Source organism: Canis lupus, chromosome 23 (genome assembly GCF_011100685.1).
Source record: "Canis lupus familiaris isolate Mischka breed German Shepherd chromosome 23, alternate assembly UU_Cfam_GSD_1.0, whole genome shotgun sequence".
NCBI classification, from domain to species: domain Eukaryota; kingdom Metazoa; phylum Chordata; class Mammalia; order Carnivora; family Canidae; genus Canis; species Canis lupus.
The window spans coordinates 37959006-37979783 of record NC_049244.1 but is presented as its reverse complement, the minus strand read 5'-3'; the positions used below and the strand labels follow the sequence as shown (position 1 = coordinate 37979783).

The 20778-nt window shown below is 34.6% G+C and overlaps 1 protein-coding gene across 5 annotated transcripts in view; it reads right to left on the bottom strand.

The window, feature by feature from the left end:
* RASA2 (RAS p21 protein activator 2) overlaps nucleotides 1-20778 on the bottom strand; it is a 153240-nt gene that overhangs the window by 63372 nt on the left and 69090 nt on the right. For all 5 annotated transcript variants that reach the window (XM_038571086.1, XM_038571087.1, XM_038571088.1 and 2 more), the window contains 2 exons: nucleotides 18429-18523; nucleotides 8390-8466 (listed from right to left, as the gene is read on the bottom strand). In XM_038571086.1, the coding sequence (XP_038427014.1) occupies nucleotides 8390-8466; nucleotides 18429-18523 (172 nt within the window). The remainder of the gene's footprint in view (nucleotides 1-8389; nucleotides 8467-18428; nucleotides 18524-20778) is intronic.

The window sequence follows — 20778 nt, the reverse complement described above, 5'->3', positions numbered from 1 at the left end:
TGATAACAGTAACTAGTCTTACGGATTTTATTCAAATTTTGCCTATGTCCTTTTTCTGGTCCACACTGCATTTAGCTGTCATGTCCTCTTAATCTCTTTCATCCTCTAACACTTCCTTAGTTTATCTTCCTTGACCCATGATCTTGCCACTACTAGCCAGTTCTTTTGTAGAATATTCCTTAATTTGAACTTGATGTTTCCTCATAATTAGACTGAGATCATGCATCTTGGTGTCATCATACTAGGAGGCTGGATGTCTCACCACCAGTGATACTCACTTCGGTCACACAGTCAAATTGGTATCTATCAGACGTCTTATGGGGAAAGTCTTTGAGACTATGCAAATATACTGTCTTCATATTTATGCCCACTTATTTAGCATCCATAGATGATTTATCCCTATACCTATTATCATTATTATAGTGTTTGCCAATGTTGATTTTCTTTTGCTATCATTTGTCCTACATTCATTAAATAGAATTCTGCTATAAGAAAAAGTAGTCCTTTCTCCTGTTTATTTATATGTTAGCATTGGCTCATGGATATTTTATTCTATAGTACTGGCTCATGGATTTATTCTGTAATTACCACTATTTATTTTGATGCTTGAATTGTCCCAGTTTGGTTACTTGGAGCTCCTTCAAGTTAGTTTCAACGTCCTTTCTACATGCCTTCATTATTATTATTACTACTATTTTTAGCTTTTTCTTACTTTCTGATTCCACAGATGTTCTGATCTCATCTTGTATTTTCCATGTTCAAGTCCTAAAATCAGCTAACACTTAAAAAAAATTCAGGTTCTTTTTATTGGAGGAGCTCTTCTACTGTAGTCTTTACCCACATGTGGCTATTAAAATTTAAATTAATTAAAATTGGGCAAAATTATAATGGGCACTGGGTATTAAATAAGACTGATGAATCACTGACTTCTGCCTCTGAAACTTATAATACATTATATATTAATTATATAATTAATTGAATTTAAACAAATAAAATTGGACAAAATTAAAAATCCAATTCTTTAGTTGTATGGGCCATAGTTTAAGCTTTCAATGCTACATATGTCTAGTTGCTCCGTATTGGACAGTTAAGTTATAAAACATTTTCATCATCACAAAAAGATCTACTGGACAGTATTGACTGGAGAATGATATTTATAAACCAAGATATGGATGCTAAGTATGTTCAGTGCTACTGGGTTGACATCCAGGACTGGTTCTCAACCTTCTGTGTGAAGAGAACTAGTATACACACTCAAACAACCCTATTGTCTATTAGACAATTTTATTTTGAAAAGTCTGGGATCCCAGGATGGCGCAGTGGTTCGGCGCCTGCATTTGGCCCAGGGCGCGATCCTGGAGACCCGGGATCAAATCCCACGTCGGGCTCCCGCTGCATGGAGCCTGCTTCTCCCTCTGCCTATGTCTCTGCCTCTCTCTCTCTCTCTCTGACTATCATAAATAAATAAAAATTAAAAAAAAATTAAAATGAAAAGTCTGCCTTCAAAGGAGAAGAGAGAAATGAGGATGATAGGTGGGGGAGTTCCAGAGATGAAGTCTGGAAAGGCATGCCTATTAGGATAGGAGATTCTAGAACATGTCTTCCATGTTGATGAGAACAATCTAAAAGAAGGTGAAGGGCGCCTGCGTGGCTCAGTCAGTTAAGCTACTGCCTTCAGGTCAGGTCATGATCCCGGGGTCCTGGGATCAAGCCCCATGTTGGGCTCCACACTTGGTGGGGAGCCTATTTCTCCCTCTCCTTCTGTTTGCCACTCCCCCTGCTTGTGCTCATGCTTGCTCTCTCTGTGTCAAAAAAAGTAAATAAGGAATTTTTAAAAAATAAAAAAATAAAAGAGAAGGTGAAGCTGATGAAACAGAAGGAGTAACTAAAGGAACAAAGTCCTTGAGTATGGGAAATAAGATGGAATCCAGAGCTCAGACAGAAGAATTCACCCCCAATAAGAAAAGGGGCATCTTCTCTACTATAACGTAAGGATAGAAAGATAGGTGCCAATACAGGTTTGCAGATTTAGATTCAGGAAAATGTTACCAATTTACAGTCTATAGTGATGGAAAACCTCACAGGTATTATTAGAAAGGCACAGTAAAATTCCAGGGCAGGTTAAGTACCCATGCAAGATTTGTGATCATGAATTTAAAGTAAAATCAGTCTGTGTGATTTTTTTCCAGTAATATTCAAGTGCAGACTGAATGCAGAGGAAGAAACTGAGTTCATTCATACTAGGATTGTTCCAGATAAATACGATGCATGAAGAAAAGAGCAAGGAAGTTAGGGAACCCACAAGAAAAAATGATGATAGTGATGGATCATGGAAAAAAGACCTTGAGGGAAGTGAAAAATAAAAGCAGGTAAGAATATGGTAGAGATCACTGGACTGAAGTCTTACAGAAATTTAAGAAATGCTGCAGTGGGGAACTTCCAGGTCTAGAAGATAATAGTAACTGCTAGGATATGAACCTTTCCACACATTACCCACCAACTGTAAGTTCAGCAAGTGGCACAAGAAAACATTACATAAAAATATGCCTTCAGCATTACTGAAAAACAGAGAATACCTCTGAAAGTTGAGAAATCAGGGTGCCTGGGTGGTTCAGTTGGTTGAATGTCTGCTTTTGGCTTGGGTTGTGATTCTTGGATCCTGGGATTGAGCCCCACATCAGGTTCCCTGCTCAGCGGGGAGCCTGCTTCTCCCTCTGCTGCTCCCCCTGCTTATACACATTCTCTCTCTCTCAAATAAATAAGTCTTTAAAAAAAAAAAAAAGTTGAAAAAATTTTTAAAAAATTAAAAAAATAATAAAAGTTGAGATATCAAAAAATCCCACAAAACTGCTACTGGAGGTCTGCTGTCATATGCCAATGAGTATGGACTGTGGAGGTTTAAGTGGGAAGAAGAGAAAAAAGGAAAGAATACAGACTACTATATGCCTATATAAAGACCTGCTTGTAAACATTTAGAGCAGCTTTTCCTTTTTACTTTTTTTCCTACCATCCCCAGAGTTTTCTGGAGCCCTCAAGCTTTCTTTACAGTAGTCTCAAACTGGAAAAAATTCAAATATCTGTCAACCAGTGGATAAACAAATGGAATACTACTCGAGAAGAAAAAAAAAAAATAGTTTCCAGTTCCAAGTCAAGATGGAGTCAATGCATGCCTCCTAGTCCCCCATTAAATATAGCTAAAAATCTTGGGCATTAAATATATAACCACCATAAGAAAACTCTAAAAAGAGGAGCAAACCGATTAGAGATCTTGGAACCCAAGGGAAGACATGGGAGTGAATTCCCTGGGCTTTTTTATTTTTATCTTTTATTTTTTTTGTATTTTATGTATCTCTGAGTGCTAGAGAAGCCACCAACCTGGAAACACCAGTGGGCATGGACAAAAAATGCCCTAAGAGCCAGCTCTCTCTAGCCAAAGGACCAGGAACTGGGCAGCTTAGCAAGACAGAAACCATTTTTAGACAATAAAAAACCACTTACTCTAATCAAACACCATGAAAAATACTGTAGCTCCACCCAAACCTCCATCAACAAAGACCAAAGGCTGAGGAGAGAGCCTAGACTTCCACATTTGACAAGCTGTAACAAGCCCCTTCCCCCAATGGTGTCAGCAAAGACCACATGAGGAGCCTGGATTTTCATCCCCACCGTTGTAGCAATGAGGCACTCCTCCCCCTTCCTGACAGGGTGATGTCAGAGAAGGCTGAGTAGAAAGGCAAGACCTTCACCACCTAGGGGTAACTATTAAATCCTATTAAACTATTAAATCCTCTCAACCATCGTGTCAATGGAGGCCACAATGGAGCAGTAATAAGGCACTTTTCTCCATTCCAGCCAGAGTGGCCACATGAGAAGATTAAGGGAAGCCTAAACTACCACTCTCATTCAGTAATAATTCTGGGGAAAGAACTCTACTCACCCTTTCCCCAGGGGTATTAGCAGAGGTTGAGTCAAGAACCTGCATTTCTATCTGTACCTGACAGTAATGAATAGGCACTCCTCTCCATTTGCCAGCAGAATGTCAAAGAGTCTGGCTAAAACGGCATATTTAAGTAAGATCCAGAGTCTCATAACATAATACCCAAAATGTCCAGAGAAGGGATCCCTGGGTGGCGCAGCGGTTTGGCGCCTGCCTTTGGCCCAGGGCGCGATCCTGGAGACCCAGGATCGAATCCCACATCAGGATCCCTCTGCATGGAGCCTGCTTCTCCCTCTGCCTGTGTCTCTGCCTCTCTCTCTCTCTCTCTGTGACTATCATAAAAAAATAAAATCTTTAAAAAAACAAAAAAAAAAAAAAAAAAACAAAATGTCCAGAGTAAAACTGAAAATCACTCATACCGAAACACCAATCTTCATCTTTAAATGAGAAAAAACAATCGGCAGATGACAACACTGAGATAACATGGATATTGGAATTATCTGTCAAAGATGTGAAAGCAGCCATCATAAAAATGATTCAATGAACATTTACAAACACATCTGAAATAAATGAAAAAAAAAGTTTCAGGAAAAAAGTAGGAAGTCATTAAAGACATAAAAGATACAAAGAAGAACCAAATGGAAATTCTGACACTTAAATCCATAAGCTTTGATAGATGGGCTCAACAGCAAAGCGGAGGGGATGGAGGAAATAATCAGTGAGCTAAAAAGACAAAACAACAAAAATTACTCAACATGAACAACAGAGAGAATACAGACTAGAAAAAAAAAAAAGAGCAAAATCTCAGGGACCTGTGGGACTATAACAGAAATCTAACATTAATGCCATTTAAATCTCAAGAGGAAAGAAGAAAGATTGCAGAGCTGATAAAGTATTAGAAGAAATAGTGGCTGAAAATTCCCATATTTGGCAAAGACATAAACATGCATATTCAGAAGTTGATTGAACACCAAAAAGGATAAACCCAGAGAAATCTATACCAAAATACCTCATAGTCCAAATGAAACACATAAAAAACCAAAGACAAAGAAAAGCTCTTGAAAACAACCAGGGAGAAAAAGCACATTACCTGCATAGGAAAAACAATTATAGTTAATTTAAAAAACAAAAAGGCCAGAAGGGAGTGACATATTTTTCATGCACTGGGGGAAAAAAAAACAAAACAGCTGTCAATGAAGAATTCTATATCCACTGAAAATATCCTTCAGGAATAAAGAAAAAAAAATGAAGATATTCTCAGATAAAGGAAAACTAAAAGAGTATGTCACTTACAGACCTACCCTACAAGAACAGTAAAAGGAGATTCTCTAAACATAAAGACAGTGGTAAAAGAAGGAATCCTAAAAAATAGGAAGGAAAAAAAGAGTAAGGGAAGAACAAAAACATGGGTAAATAGAAGGAACTTAAGTCTTCCTTTCTTTTCTAATTTTTCTAAATTGTGTTAGATGGCTGAAGCAAAAAATTATATGTGGTTCTCAATGTATACAAAAGAAATATTTAAGACAATTATATTACAAGTGGTGGAGAGTAAAGGAATTTAAAAGATGGTAAGGTTTCTACACTTTATTCTAACCAGTAATATGGCAATACCAGTAGACTACAATAAGTTATATATGTACAATGTAATACCTTGAGCAATCACCAAAAAAAAATGCCTAAAAAGCTATACAATTAAAAAACTATAAATAGAAAAGCAGTAAAAATAAATCAAAATGGAATTCTAAAAATATGTTCAAGGAACCCAGAGGGGAAAAAAACCAGGTAAAGATAGAGAATAGAAAACAAACCAAAAAATGGCAGATTGAAGCTTAACACATCAGTAATTACATTAAAAGTAAATGCTTTAAATTCACTAAATAAAAGACAGATTGGCAGAGTGCATTTTAAAAAGTGACACCCAACTATACTCTATTTTTAAGAAACTACATACAACTGGATGGATCTGATTGAAAAAAGCCTATCTCAAAAGGTCATATATGATATGACTCCATTTATATAACATTCTTGAAATGACAAAATTATAGATCTAGAGACAGATACAAGGTTGCCAAAGGTTACAGATGGTAGTGGGGGAAGGAGTGGGTGTGATTATAACAGGGTAGCATAAAGGAGATCTTTATGGTTCTAGAATAGTTTTGTATTTTGATTGCGGCTGTTACCACAAATCTACACATATGATAAATGATATAAAATATGCTGTACACTGCACAACATCAATTTCCTGATTTTTAAATTGTATTATAGTTATATAAAATGTAACCACTGAGGGGTACTGAATGAAGGGTACATAGGACCTCTCTGTACTATGTAATTTCTTAAAAATCTATGATTATCCCAAAAGAAAAAAGTTCAAAAAAAAAAAAAAGAAATCAAACTGCCAGAGTTCAAATCCAGCCTCTATCATGTCCTATATGAATTTGGGCTTATTAAGCCAATCTGTGCATTGTTTTGCCATACTACAATAAGTACCAAGTTATGATAAGAAGTAAATTAAATAATATCCCAAAAAAGATGAGCTATTGATATGTGCAATGTGGAAGAATCTCAAAAGCATTATGCTAAGTGAAAGAAGCCAGTCACAAAAGCCGTGTATTACATGAACCTGTTCATATGACATTTTAGAAAAGGCAAAACTACAGGGACCAAAATCAGGTCATGGTTCCTGGAGCTGAGTGTAGGGAGAAAGGACTGAGTACATCTTTGAGTAATGCTTTTTTCGTAGAGTTTTGACTTCTGAAGTCATGCTAATATTGTACATATTAAAAAAATAAAAGCAAACAAAGAGGATGAGGGGAAACCATTAAACTAATGCAAACAAACCAGACCAAACCAACTCTTTCAAACACTGTAACAACCAAAGTGAGTAGAGGAAAGAGGTGGAAGAGGTGGAAGGCAACTAATCCAAACTCTTTCATTATATGCTCTCAGTCCAGGGGAAAAATACTCCACACAAATCTTGAGCTGTTTTTATTAGGTAAATCCAAACTGAGGAACATTCAAAAAAATACTGGCCTGTATTATTAAAAATCTCAATTCCATGAAAGATAAGGAAAAGCTAAAAACTATTAACTGGTTATGGAGATTAAGGAGACGTATAAACTAAATGTAATACGTGACCTTGGACTGGATCTGTTCTTGCAGAGAAAAAATATCTTAAAGGACAGTTTTGGGATAGTTAACAAAATATAGTAACTGTAGATTAAAGTACTTGAATACAAAAACTGTACATTATACTTTTATTTTAATAATATAAAGCTTCCTGAATTTGATAACTGTACTAGAGTTATTTAAAAGAATATCCTTATTCTTAGGAAATCACACTTATATGTTAATAAGGATCATGGTGTATGCACAATCTTTTTTTTTTTTAAAGATTTTATTTATTTAAAAAAAAAGATTTTATTTATTTGAGAGAGAGAAAGAATAGAGGAAGACTGAGGGGGAGAAACAGACTCTCCACTGAGCAGAGAGAGCCCAACACAGGGCTCAATCCCAGGACCTGAGCCAAAGGCAGACACTTAACAAATGAGCCACCCAGGTGCCCCATGCAACCTTCTTTAAAAGAGTTCTAAAAAAAAGTAGTACTATAAATATAAATAAAGAGAAAGGGAGAGAAATGGAGAGAGGGAGAGACAGAGGAAAAATGCCTCAAAGGACCTGGGGTGTTCATAATAAGGAGAAGAAATAGTCTGGAGCAGCAATAGGAGAGTAACATTTACCCCAGTCTACGGTAAATGGGTATGGCAGAAAACAGCCTCCCACTGAGAAGGCAGCAGTAGAAAGAAGAACTCAGAGGGTATTCAGATTATCAATTAAGACAAAGAAAAAACATTCAGAAGTAGTCAGGGATATCCAGTAGTTTGCTGATATCACAGAGGAAAAGTTTAGGTGGAAGAGAAAAGGCAGAGGGCTGGACTTGGAAATCTGTATTTCCAGAGCAGTTAAAGTTTGAGCCACAAAAAAATGACTTGAGGGTAAAAGGAATTTTAAAGTAGGTGAGAATGGATACTGGTACATCCAGTAGGTAGCCATTTAATTTTAGTTCCAGGGTTCCTAATGCTTGGCTCTGTGGTATCAGAATCACTAGAGGCGCTCCCCCAGGAAGCCTTTCCACCTCCATCCTGCCAGGGAGTTATAAACATGCTTAGCCAGAATCCTGTAACAGCCTATTTCCTATCTCTATCATTTAACCCACATTCAATACATAAAGTTGAATGAATTAATCACTTACCATAAACTGAATAGACTAGATATGAGAAAATAAATTGGAAATCAACTTAATAAAGGAATGACACAACAGAGTTTCATTCCCCCCACCCCCCCCCCAAAAAAAGTTTCTGAAGTATATAAAATAAGATATTGGCTTAAGATTCAAAGAATACATGATGGAGAATTACTTCCACCTGATTTTGGTAAAAGAAATATGCTTACTGTACAACAAGCTGCTGGCACACAGTTCCATTCTCTGTTATCAGTTCATTCAGTTTTAATTCAAGATGAACTTTACCCTATAATGAGAAAAAAAAATGGCAAACTGAATAGTCTACTGACAAAATATTAAAGGTAAATACTTTTTCAAATGCTACCTATAACATTTAGTTATTCGCTAACTACATTTTAGTGATACCTAGCACATGGCTTTGCCCATATTAAATATTTCTATAAATGTATGACCAATAATGTAGATCTAGTAGCCAAATGCTTATATCAGACATGGTACTCAAATCTAAGAATTTACTGTCCAGTTCAAAAAGTATGATGAATGTCAATTACCATGGGTTAAAAAAAAAAAAAGACAGCACTTACATTTTGGGAAATTTTGAAATGAAAGCAAATTATAAAACAAAGAATGCTTTTTCCAGAAAAGATAAACCATCAATAAAGAGAGAGGCAAAAAAATAAAAATAAAAATAAAAATAAAAATAAAGAGAGAGGCAGTATTATTAAAGGTCAAAAGAAATCATACAATTCTGAAACAATAAAACTAAGTAAAAGCTAAGAAGATTCCATTTGTCAAAACTTTTCTGAAAATAAAGGATTATGGAATATCTACTATATTTTAATAGGTACTACAGGGGACTGGGTAGGAATCAAAAGATGTGTAAAACACAATCACTGCTCATAAGAAGCTGCCAGTCTAGTTGGGGAGACAATAAAGATAATAATATATGACCAAGATAATTGACGAAAAAATGGGATACTGAAAATACATAAGTACTTTCTTCAGTAACTATTAATTAATATATTTTTTAAAAATTCAGTAGTAAAAACTTAAAGCAAACTATCAACTTCTCATGAAACAAAGGCTTAGCAACAATATAATCTAGAGCTTGATATTTCCAGGCTGTCACTGGTGATGAGCAATTTGTAACTGGTTATGAGCAATTCTGAAATGGTTAAGATCAGTCTTGGATTACTGCTGACAAGCAGTGACTGCTTGTCACCCAGCTGACAAGACAAATTCCCACAATGTAGATTTCAGGGGTATGATGTCTAGGGCCTGATGACATAAGAAATTTCATCAGAGATAGGAAAGTTATTATCAAATCACTGTTCCTCTAGAGAACAACCTGTTTCACACATGCTTTCACAGGAATCTAACCTGAATCAGCTTCACTATTTTATGAGAGCTTGCTCTGTACGAGTGAATCTGAGGTCCACTAACTACAAAGCTTAGAATTAGATGGATAAGTGATGAGCAATAAACATTGATTGATGTATCTCAATGCATAAGTCTGCATGAGAAAGCTAAGCTCTAAAGAAACAAAGGCATCAGTAGTAAAAATCGGCAGTTAGGTGGAACTCGAACTAAATTAAGCAAATTTTTCACTAAAAATCCAGGCACAAATATTTATAAAATCATATAAAATTTATAAAATAGGTATTTCATTAATCTTACTTTAATATTCACTACCCGTACTATTTGAGAGTGATCCGGAAGAGGTTCATAATATGTAGTTATTTTTAATATTACTCAACTAGAATTTTGAATCATCTTTGCTGTCAGGCCAGCATATACGTGTTACTTGCCTAGTGAGTGAGCCCAGCCAACTGCATCAACATTTGCATCTGAAAGCAGTTTTAACTATTTTAACATACATGCATCTTATGGTAGAAACTATATGCTAAAAGGCACTCCCACTGTCTCTCAGGAAATGTCTAGGATCTACTCTATTTCTAAAACAAAAGAAACTGTTAAAATAGAGTAGAAAAAAGTATAATAATTTCATTCACAACTAAAAATCCTAGCACTCTATCACGCAAAGCCTAGAAATAAAAAGTATATGCATTTAATAGGATTCCAACAGGAATCACTATCATTGAGTCAGAGCCTACCTACTACGTTCATTACTCCTACTGGCTGTTAAAAAGACCATTCCTTTGGTGTTAGTCACCAATAACATAATTGTATATTTAACTTAAGAAGAGTGGAGACAGAACAGGCAGACACAACACATGTATTATTAGGATAGAACACTAAAATTAAAAAGCATTATGAATTAAATCAAGGAAATTATAATTTCTAAACTGTAAAACACTACCTCATTGTATACTTTAACTGGAATTTGTACAGGATACTTAGTAAACGAAACAAGATACAAATCAGAGTGTATATTATATTAATTTGTAAAAATCAAATGTAATATATGTTATTATATAAATTTACTACAAGGTCACCTACTAAAAAACAGATAGATATTACCTTTGGTTGGTAAGATTTCAGATTTTTTGCTCATCTAGATTTTAAAAATTTCTACTACCGATGTGTCCTGATTTTTAGCAAAAAAAAGCTTTAGAAATTATTTGAAGCTACTTTTCAGTGTTAGAAACCTACATCTATGAACACTTTAGAAAAAAATATTTAGTATTCCTTAATACATTCACACAAAAGTTGGTTTTATTTATATCTATTATCATTTTATAGGTTTGGATCATAGCAAAATAAGTTTGGTGTTTTTTGTTTGTTTTTCTGGGTTTTCTTGTTTATGTTTTTTTGGAGAGGGCAGTTTTGGGTTCAGCAAAACATTTCCTGGTCTCCTCTGAAGGCAGGTGATAGTGGTTAAGGACAGTGATATGACATAATTCTGGTCAATGATATGTAAGTAGATGTTGTGGTAGGCATCTGAAGAAGCTCATTGAATGGGACTCCCACATTTCAGCAGTGGCTTAAGAGGCAGTCTCATGATGCTGGGCATATAAAAATTGGGAGTCCAGGAACCACTGAGGTGGGGTGCCATTGGTAAACAGGCAGGCTTTCTGTTGTAACCACAGAAAGACTATGCCTAAGAAGTAAGGATGAACATTGATCAGCATTTACAAAGACTAAAACTTAACCTAAAATCAGCTGAATCCCTAACTAGATTGAGATGATCGCCTATAGACATGCCAAAAGTAAATCTCTGAAGGAAAAAAACCGTATCACCCATACTCCAAATTATCTAAAATATTCATATTTTTCAATGTCTAGCATTGCATCAAAAATTATGAAGCATGCCAGAATACTACATACCAAAAAACAAAAATGAAAACAAAAACCAAAAAAGGCAGATTTACAGGAGATTCAGATGTTGGAGTTAACTGACAGAGATTAAAATAGCTGCTTACATTTTTTAAGGTAGACAACAAAATGACACCCCCCACCCCACCTGCAAAAAATGTGATAAAATGTATCAAATGAAAAGTTTACAATTAGGCAACAAAATAACCAAAATGAAGATGTATTTAAACAGGGAATGAGCCATAGCTGAAACAAGAACTGGTGAAATGAGAGATAAATTAGTCAGTGGCAAGCATTCACAATGAAGCACAGATAGGGAGAGAGTCTAAGAGACGTGGGAAACATAGGAAAATGGTCTATTATTCATGTAATTGGAGTCCCAGAAGAGAAGACAAAAAAATAGTGAAGGAGGGAAAAAAAAGATGAATAATTCCCTGGAATTTTCCAAAACCAAAGGAGGACATCAAGGCAGAGATTTAAGAGCCCCTAGGAACACCCATAAGATAAACATAAAGAAAACCAGATGTAGGCAGAGCACAGTAAAACCGCTAAAAGCTGAAGATCAAAAGAAAATCCTAAAAGCAACGAGAAAACAGAGACATTAGCCACAATGAAGCAACTACAAGAGTGTGACAAGAAACTATGTTTGATAAACATGCAATGTGATTTGCTCCACAACTGCTTTCTTATTCTCCAATCTCCTAAAGGAGGTTCAATGACATAACAGTATATCTTTTATATAGTTATATATAAAATATATACTTTTATATATTTACTGGAAGATCAAATACCTGGCACTGTATTCTATATGTTTTATTTAAAGTAAACCAAATTTGCGGTACCTGGGTGGCTCAAAGGGTAAAGGATTTATTTGCCTTTGGCTCCCCTGCCCAGTGGGGAGTCTGCTTCTCTCTGCCCCCTCTATCCCTTCCCCATAACCCCTCTTCCACTCATGCATGCTCTCTCAAATAAATAAAATCTTTACAAAAAGTAAAGATTTAAAAAATAATAATAAAGTAAACCAAATCTTGGGAGCTATTCTTCTATATATGCATTTTATAGCAATGATTATGTTAGGTTGATATATACAATTATATTACATTAATTTGTACTAGACTGCATATTTAGGAACTTTTATTACTCGGAACTGTCCTGAAGGTTTAGTATTTTATATGCTAGCTTTATAACACTTACACAAAAGTTCACTAGAAAAATCTGTGATTATTTTAATGGTACCATATAAAGGATATCATATGAATTTCAGCATATAGGTTGGGGAACTCAAGTGTACAATAGGTATCTAGGCAAAACCCAATGCACACACTTCAAAACTTTTCCAGACTAGTCATTTTTTTAAAAAGTTTTTATTACAAAACACTAAATTGTAACAACCATTCCACATAAAAGAACTCAGTATATTTTGACTGGTGAAAAGTTTTCTTATTCTTAATATGAGGGGGAAAAAAATCCCAACTGATTTCTGACAGATGTTTTCATATATAAGTAACTCTAAATCATTTTGGAAACAACTGGCTATCAGAAGAAAAGCGAAGGTTTTATTTAATCTCTCTCATTTATGGATCTGTTTTTACTCACTGAAGAAGTACTTATTATAATCTAGAATGGCTCCTTTGTTATTTCATGTTTACAAATTTACAAATGAAGTTTAAAAAAAAATCAACCTGCTGGAATACTACTCAGCTATCAAAAAAAAAATGAAATCTTGCTATTTGCAATGATGTGAATGGAACTAGAGGGTACTATGTTAAGTGAAGTCAGTCAATCGGTGAAAGAAAATTATCATATGATCTCATTCATAGGTGGAATTTAAGAAACAAAACAGGATCTGAAGGATAGAGAGGAAAAAAATAAAACAGCACAAAATGAGAGAGGGAGACAAACCATAAGAGACTTACTTAATAATAGGAAACAAACTGAGGGTTGCTGGAGGGGAGGGGAGTGGGAGGACAGGGTAACTGGGTGATGAACATTAAGGAAGGCATGTGATGTAATGAGTACTAGGTGTTATATAAGACTGATGAATCACTGACTTCTACCTCTGAAGCCAGTAATACATTATATCTTAATTAATTGAATTGAAATAGAATAAAAATATTTTTAAAATAAAATTAAAATAAAATTGTAATTTATGTTGATTTCTCTCAAGATGATTATAAGCTGTTTAAAAGACACAAAAATAACAAAAACAAACATGATAATATAAATAAATAATTAACCTACAACAATGAATTATATTTTTACATTCATTATGTTTTAATCAGGCATGTAAAAAATGTATGTATGTATTGGGTATAATCACTGCATTTGTTATTTTTAAGGCTTACTTAAATAGGGCAGAGGCCGTATTAAAAAAAACAACCATAAAACAATCAATAACTTATGGCATGATCCAGAAATTCAAGATAAGCTTGTTGTTAAAGACTTAACTAAGTAATTACATCAGAAGACATGATTGACAGCACATCTAGATTTACTGCTTATACAAGCTGTGTGAGACAAACACCCTTAATTAAGGAGAGTACCAACTTCTCCAAATAAGATATATGGTTTAATCAGTCTTATGTGACAGCATGCTCTTTATCACAGCACCTAAGAACTAAAGACAAGAAAAATATTTGAAGTTTGTTGTGAGTTCCAGCACTACATAGCTAACAGCATGGCTGCAGATCACCGAAGCCAAAAGAGGATTTATAAATAGAGGAACCAACACTATCCAAACTAACTTCATTTGTGTGGCAAAGAATAGTAGAAAGAACACCAAGTGAGGTAGGATGATAACCACAACCAGAAACTAAAGAGAATGCTTAAAAAAAGAGTGGTCAATATTATCAAAAGCTACTGAAAGATCATATAAGAGGAGGACTGAAAAATGTCCGCCAGACTTATTGACACAATGTCATAGGAAATAACATTAGTGAGAGCCTTTTGTGCTCTCCCTCTAGCCCACTGTTGGGTATGAAGGCAGATCAGAGTGGGTTCAGAAGAGAATATTTCAATCCAGAGAGAGAAACTGCAAAACAAAAACATCAGGAAAAAATGTCGAGAACACACGCATGAAATATTAATATCCTGAATGTTTGAGAAGAAAACTGAAAATAATTAACAAAATTAACGGCAATAATAAAACATCTGGGAAACAATCCAAGGTAAGAGATTTAGTGTTCTTTGCAATTTTCAATTGTTTTGGTATAAAACCCATCTTACTACTATTGGGATCTTTTCAATTAAAGGCTAAATTACATTTCTGCATGTTACTTCCCTCCAACTTCACAAATGAAGGGAATCCTATACAATCAAGTTCTCATTTCACAGATGAAGAGCCTCAGATAACAGGTTAGCAACTGTTTGGGGGGATACTAAGGGCAATCAGAAGTAGAGCTAGGAAATCAAACATCTTCCCCTCTGAAGTAAAAATGGTGGTCATTTCCTCTACCCAAACCCCTTTCTTAAAGATATGCCTACCCAAAGCTGCCAAATGGAATACTCTACAGTGACTTTATCCCCCCAATCATACCAATTAGAATGCAGTAGACATCTGGCCCTAGTTGGGCCAAACCCTCTAAATTGTGGCAGAGAACTAAGTCAGATCTTAGAAAGTGAGGGGTTGTATGATCACATAAACTCAAAGGCTAATGTGGGCATTTTTTTTAGCTGCCAGTAAGAGATTAGAGAGAAGCAGAAGTGAGAAACACGTAATCTCATCAGATATACAAACAGAATACAAGGGAATCTCAGCGTTAAATAGTTTTTTTTTCTTTCATTTTGTAAAGTGAATAGTATTAAAACGAGAGAGCAAGACAGAAAATATTAACTATTCATTTTACAAAATGAGAGGGAAAGGAAAAAACACTATTTAAACAGTGAGCACTTATACTCAATGAGCACAGTGAACATATGAGTAGGAAGAAACAAATCAGTGGAGCTGAGTTCTCAACTACCCCTTGCAGTATATACAACTCCACGGAGTGGAAGTCCACAGTTTAAAGATACAATATATATTTTTTATTCTCCAATAAAATAGTTGCAAGCCAACTATTTTACACAGTGACCAACCAAAAACCAACCACCTAATATTTTAGTATACTTTATGAAAAATAAAAGTCTTTTCAAAAATAATTTTGACTATGTGAATTAAATCTAGTTTATCATTACAAGAACCTGACCTCCATCTCAGAGGTAGCTCCTCAGTAAAGACTGACAACTTCCAGCTCTGACTGGTCATACTGAAGTTCCTGTAATTATACTCCAAAAGTTCCCTAGGAACTTTCAAATGCCCCTCCCTTTTTCTTTGAGCTAATTTGAGTAGTCTTCTGTTCCTTATACTCACATGTTCTCTCCTAATAATGCTGAAGCCTTTTCATGACCAAAAGTACAAAGAGTGAAAAGCAGTAAAGCACTGTGGTGAGGAATTTTAGAATCAGACTAGATCTCTACTCGAACCATGACTCCATTACCTAATATTCTGACTTTGGAAATGTCATTTAACCTCTCTGAATCCATTTTCTACACCTGTAAAATGGAGGTAACGCTACCTACATGTCATAATGCTTTTCTGAGAATGAGAATATGTATATTAAGTACTTAATACTGCGCTTGATATATACTGTTTAATCGCTAAGAGTAACAATTAGGGGAATTCCTACTGAACTCAATCCTTTTCATAGCTTTCTCCTATGCTCCATCAATTGCTCTTATTTACAAGATATTTTTGTGAAATTTTATAAACTTTATGCAAGTGAACAAATTTATTAACAAAGTATGATTTGTATGACTCATACACTGTTTCTTCTATCTTTTCTAGGCTCACAAAGTTAATTTATTATTCTTAGATCAGTTTTGGGGCCAAACAGTATTTCCAACAGTACCACATTAATCTGAAAGGTGTTCTGCATCCCTCCCACACACTAAAGTACTTTTCCTTCTGAAATGTATTTTAAAGAGTAGATCTAACTAAGTATCATTTAAGCAAAAGGCCTGTAAAGGTTAATAACTCATAGTCATGAAAATCACTCATAACAAATAAAATAACGTTGACATTATCTCTAACAGTTAAATACTATTTCCAGAATTTTTACATTTCAGAGATGAGTTTTACATACACTACTAAATAAAACCTTATTATCCAGTACTAATCTCTAATACCATCTCTAAGAATTACATAGAGTATTCTAGAGATATTTATACTTTCTGAGAGTTCGGGCCTTAAATCCTTTAGTAAATTAATATTTATATTTTTATTGGAACTTCAATAAACTGCATCTTAAAATAATCCTCAAATTTCATTTTATGTCAAATTCTCAAAGCCTTTTCTTATCTTGCTTTTTGTTAAAACTATCAAAAAGGAAAACTGATACTTTAAAACTTTCATATCTGCCTTTTGGTAAAGTTACGCTAGGCAAATAGAAATGACCACCTGAGCAACTGTCGGTAAACAGGTATTTTACATTTGTGTAGCAAGTGACAGCTTTCAAAACACTGTTAAACACGTTTGACTCAATTCTCGCAATTAAATGAGTCAACGTGGCAACTTTTATTCCCATTTTATAGAAATAAAATTCAAGGTCAGTGACGTAACTATGAAAATTAGGACCTAAATCTTTACTTCTTGTAAATTAGGACCTAAATCTTTACTTCCATTTCATCACACTGCCTCTCACCTAGGTCATACAAGACAGTGGCTAAGTGGGATCTGAATGACAGTTATTGCCAAATGGAAAGAAAAGAGCATTAAAATGAGGTTGAGTGAATAAAACAGGAAAACTTTCAATCATATTTTGTACTTAAGGGGTTTTATATACAAATACTTAAGTTTTTGAGAATTTAATCAAAGAGAATGCTTGAGAGGTTATGAGGAAACACACACAGGCACTTTATTTGCAAATATCTGTGGGTGTATATGCAGCACTTTTTTCTTGCCTTAAAAATTCTGTTTGAGTCACAGTGGCAAATTATAACTTCTTTGAGAGGGGAAGAATTCTGCTCACAGTACGTCTTCGGGAAACGGTTTCACAATCCTTACCATATTTTATAAATAAACAGAGTTACAAAAAAAGGATTCCCTTTAGATAGAAATGATAATTTCTAAGAGCAACTCAGACTTTTCAAAAGCAAATAGAAAATTAAGCTACTTGGCTAAACATACATCTTTACTCACTTATAGATCTGTAAGACTTCTTATTTTGGCAAGACGGAAGAGCTTTAAAAAAAAAAGTAATGACACCCTTTCAAATAAAAAGAAAAGTGAACAACAGGAGAGGTGGATGGGAATGAAAGGCTCTGCAAGGTAGGTTCAGGCATGGTTTGAATTAGTAACATTTTCCCAAGATTAGTTTATTAACGGAGTAAACAGAGCATCCTGGTCAGAAGAGATGAAATCACAGACTTCTGGGATTCTCCTCAAAGTTAGAATTAATAAAGCATAACTTTTCTCTTAAAAAAATTTTCTCATCTTAAAAAAGATTAATAATTTGTCACTGTGACTCAAACAAAAGAACTAGGGATCCCTGGGTGGCGCAGCGGTTTGGCGCCTGCCTTTGGCCCAGGGCGCGATCCTGGAGACCCGGGATCGAATCCCACATCAGGCTCCCGGTGCATGGAGCCTGCTTCTCCCTCTGCCTATGTCTCTGCCTCTCTCTCTCTCTCTCTGTGACTATCATAAATAAATAAAAATTAAAAAAAAAAAAAAAAAAAAACCAAACAAAAGAACTAAAGCAGGAAATATGCCCCTAATATAACCTCCCCAAATTCATATACACACCCACACATGTATTATTCTTGAACTCAGGCAAGACATTTCTTTCTAGCTATATATTACCCAAAGGTCTATATTTGGTCCCAGAATTTAAAGTAATGTATGGTAAGTGCTGTCTATAGAAACTAGTATAATTAGTTTGTTTTCCACTCGCTTTCTGTATGCTGACAGTCTCTCATCACTTAAGCCTTAATATTTACCTGAACCTCCGAATTAGAGTCAACAGGTTGTAGTGAAAACCATGTTTCTTTGCCACTGTGGTTACACAAGTCTTCTTTTTTGATGGCTACTTTTCCTATAGGAAATAAAACAATACAAGGGAAACATATTTTGTATTATCATTAGCAGTGTTATGCCTAACACTTTACAGAAAATATTTAAAAATAATTTGTACCTATTGGTACTTCAGAAATCCATTTTTATACAGTATATTTCTTTTTTTCCTCATTAAACTTTTGTTTTAAAATTCTAGGACAGATTTTTGGTCAAGGTGTTTCCTACATTCTAGAGAATGAAATAGTGCCTCATTTCCCCTTGCCCCTTGGCAGAACCTTTTCTGGGTAATTTTCAATCAAGAGATTAGACAAAAACTCAGTTGTATTTACATGCAACTGCACTTTTTAGTACTTATTCAGGTTGACATTTTCACCTAGGATACATTCCATGTAAAAAGCAATGTACAATGGTAGTGTAAACTGATCCTTTCAATCCTTTAACACTGTGAATAAAACATATGTTCTATCTAGGCAAACGTATTTTCATTTATTAAGAGTTCATAAGTTCCAATTAAAAGAAAAACAATATCCCACATCACTAACAATATTGAAAATGGACTTGAAAATTATTGGAGATGAAAACAGTAATTTTAAAATCTGCTTTTATCATAACAATACAAACACTGCTTCTGCTGGCTTCAATGCAAACATACACACACACACACACAATCAAGGCAGTTCCCTAAAGAGTTTTTACCTCTTAGAGAAAGATACAGTACAATGAACAAAGCTGTATGAGAGGAAGAAACAGAAATGTTCTTATTATAATGAAGTATTTGCCATGTTGGTACAAAGCATTTCCTTCCTCAATTCAAGTTTTAAGAAGCAGACACATTTTTGCATATGACTGACAATTTATTCCAAGACTCTACAAAAAAGCTTCAACAAAGGATATATAATAAAGTCAAAGTTCACTTTCTTTTATCAAATAAGAATTTTTACTTTAAGTGCCCTAATTATACTTCGTGCCCTTTCTCTTCTATCTTGGTCTCTTAGTTTCACATTTGAAAACTCCTAGAAAACAGTAAAAAAATTTCCTGTCAAGATATATCAATTTTTTGTGTATCAAGTGGAAAGGAAAGGCATGTCAAGAATACAAACCTAGAAAAATTTTCTTTAAAATTTTCTTTGGAATTAGGCAGCGGTGATGGTTGCACAAATCTGTGAATATATATACAATGTACGCACTGTAAATGTTAAAAGGGTGAGTTTCCTGGTATGTGAATTACACCTCAATAAAAAATTGTTAAAAAATTTAACCATATTAACATTTTAATAAGCTCATCTTCCTTTTCATGATCTGTAACTCAAACTACAAACACAATCTGTGTATGTGTAATTTTAAGGAAAATATTAAAATATACAGCTACAGATATTTTCTTTAGAGGGGCAAATGTATTAATATACAACCCAAATGAGAACTACTGAAAATTCATCAGCTGTATCCATTAACACATTAGCGTAATACATGTAAAATTTTAAAATTAATAAACTGGCCCTCATGATATGCACAAATGTTTCCAACTTTCTTTTAAATATAACTGGATGAAATCTAATGTAAAGGCCAAAATCTTCTTGTGAATATATGGAATTTATAATTCATCCAAATTTTGTTAAGAAATGTCACCAGGAAAATAATATATTTCAGCCTTTGTTGGTTGAATTCAAGATACAAAATGATGAGAAAACAAATTCTTCCAGTATCAAACATACAGACTAAAAGCCAAGTACAGGGGACGCCTGCGTGGCTCAGCTGATTAAGCGTCTGCCTTTGGCTCCAGTCATGATCTCAGGGTCCTGGGATCAAGCCCTGGGTTGGCATACCGGCTCAGCAAGGAGTCTGCTTCTCTCTCTCCCTCTCCCGCCCCCTCCCCCCGCTTGTGCTTGCTTTCTCTTTTCTCAAATAAATAATATCTTTAAAATAAAATAATATAGCCAAGTACAGGATTTAGGCACTACCTTCAACACCCAAGGATTCTTTATATTGTTGAAAAAGTTTATTTATTTTTTATATTTTTATTTTATTTTTTTTGTTGAAGAAGTTTAAGTTAAGAATCAAATCATACAAATCTACTGGTATGTTTTACCTATGGATTATATCCAATTCCTGGCAAATCAATACAATACCAGGAATGGCTTAGGATATGGAATTATGACAATGTATTAAATATTGCATGTTGGGCACCTGGGTCAGTGGCTCAGTTGATTAAGCGTCTACTTTCAGCTCAGATCATGATCCCAGGGTTCTGGGATTGAGTCTCACATTAGGCTCCCT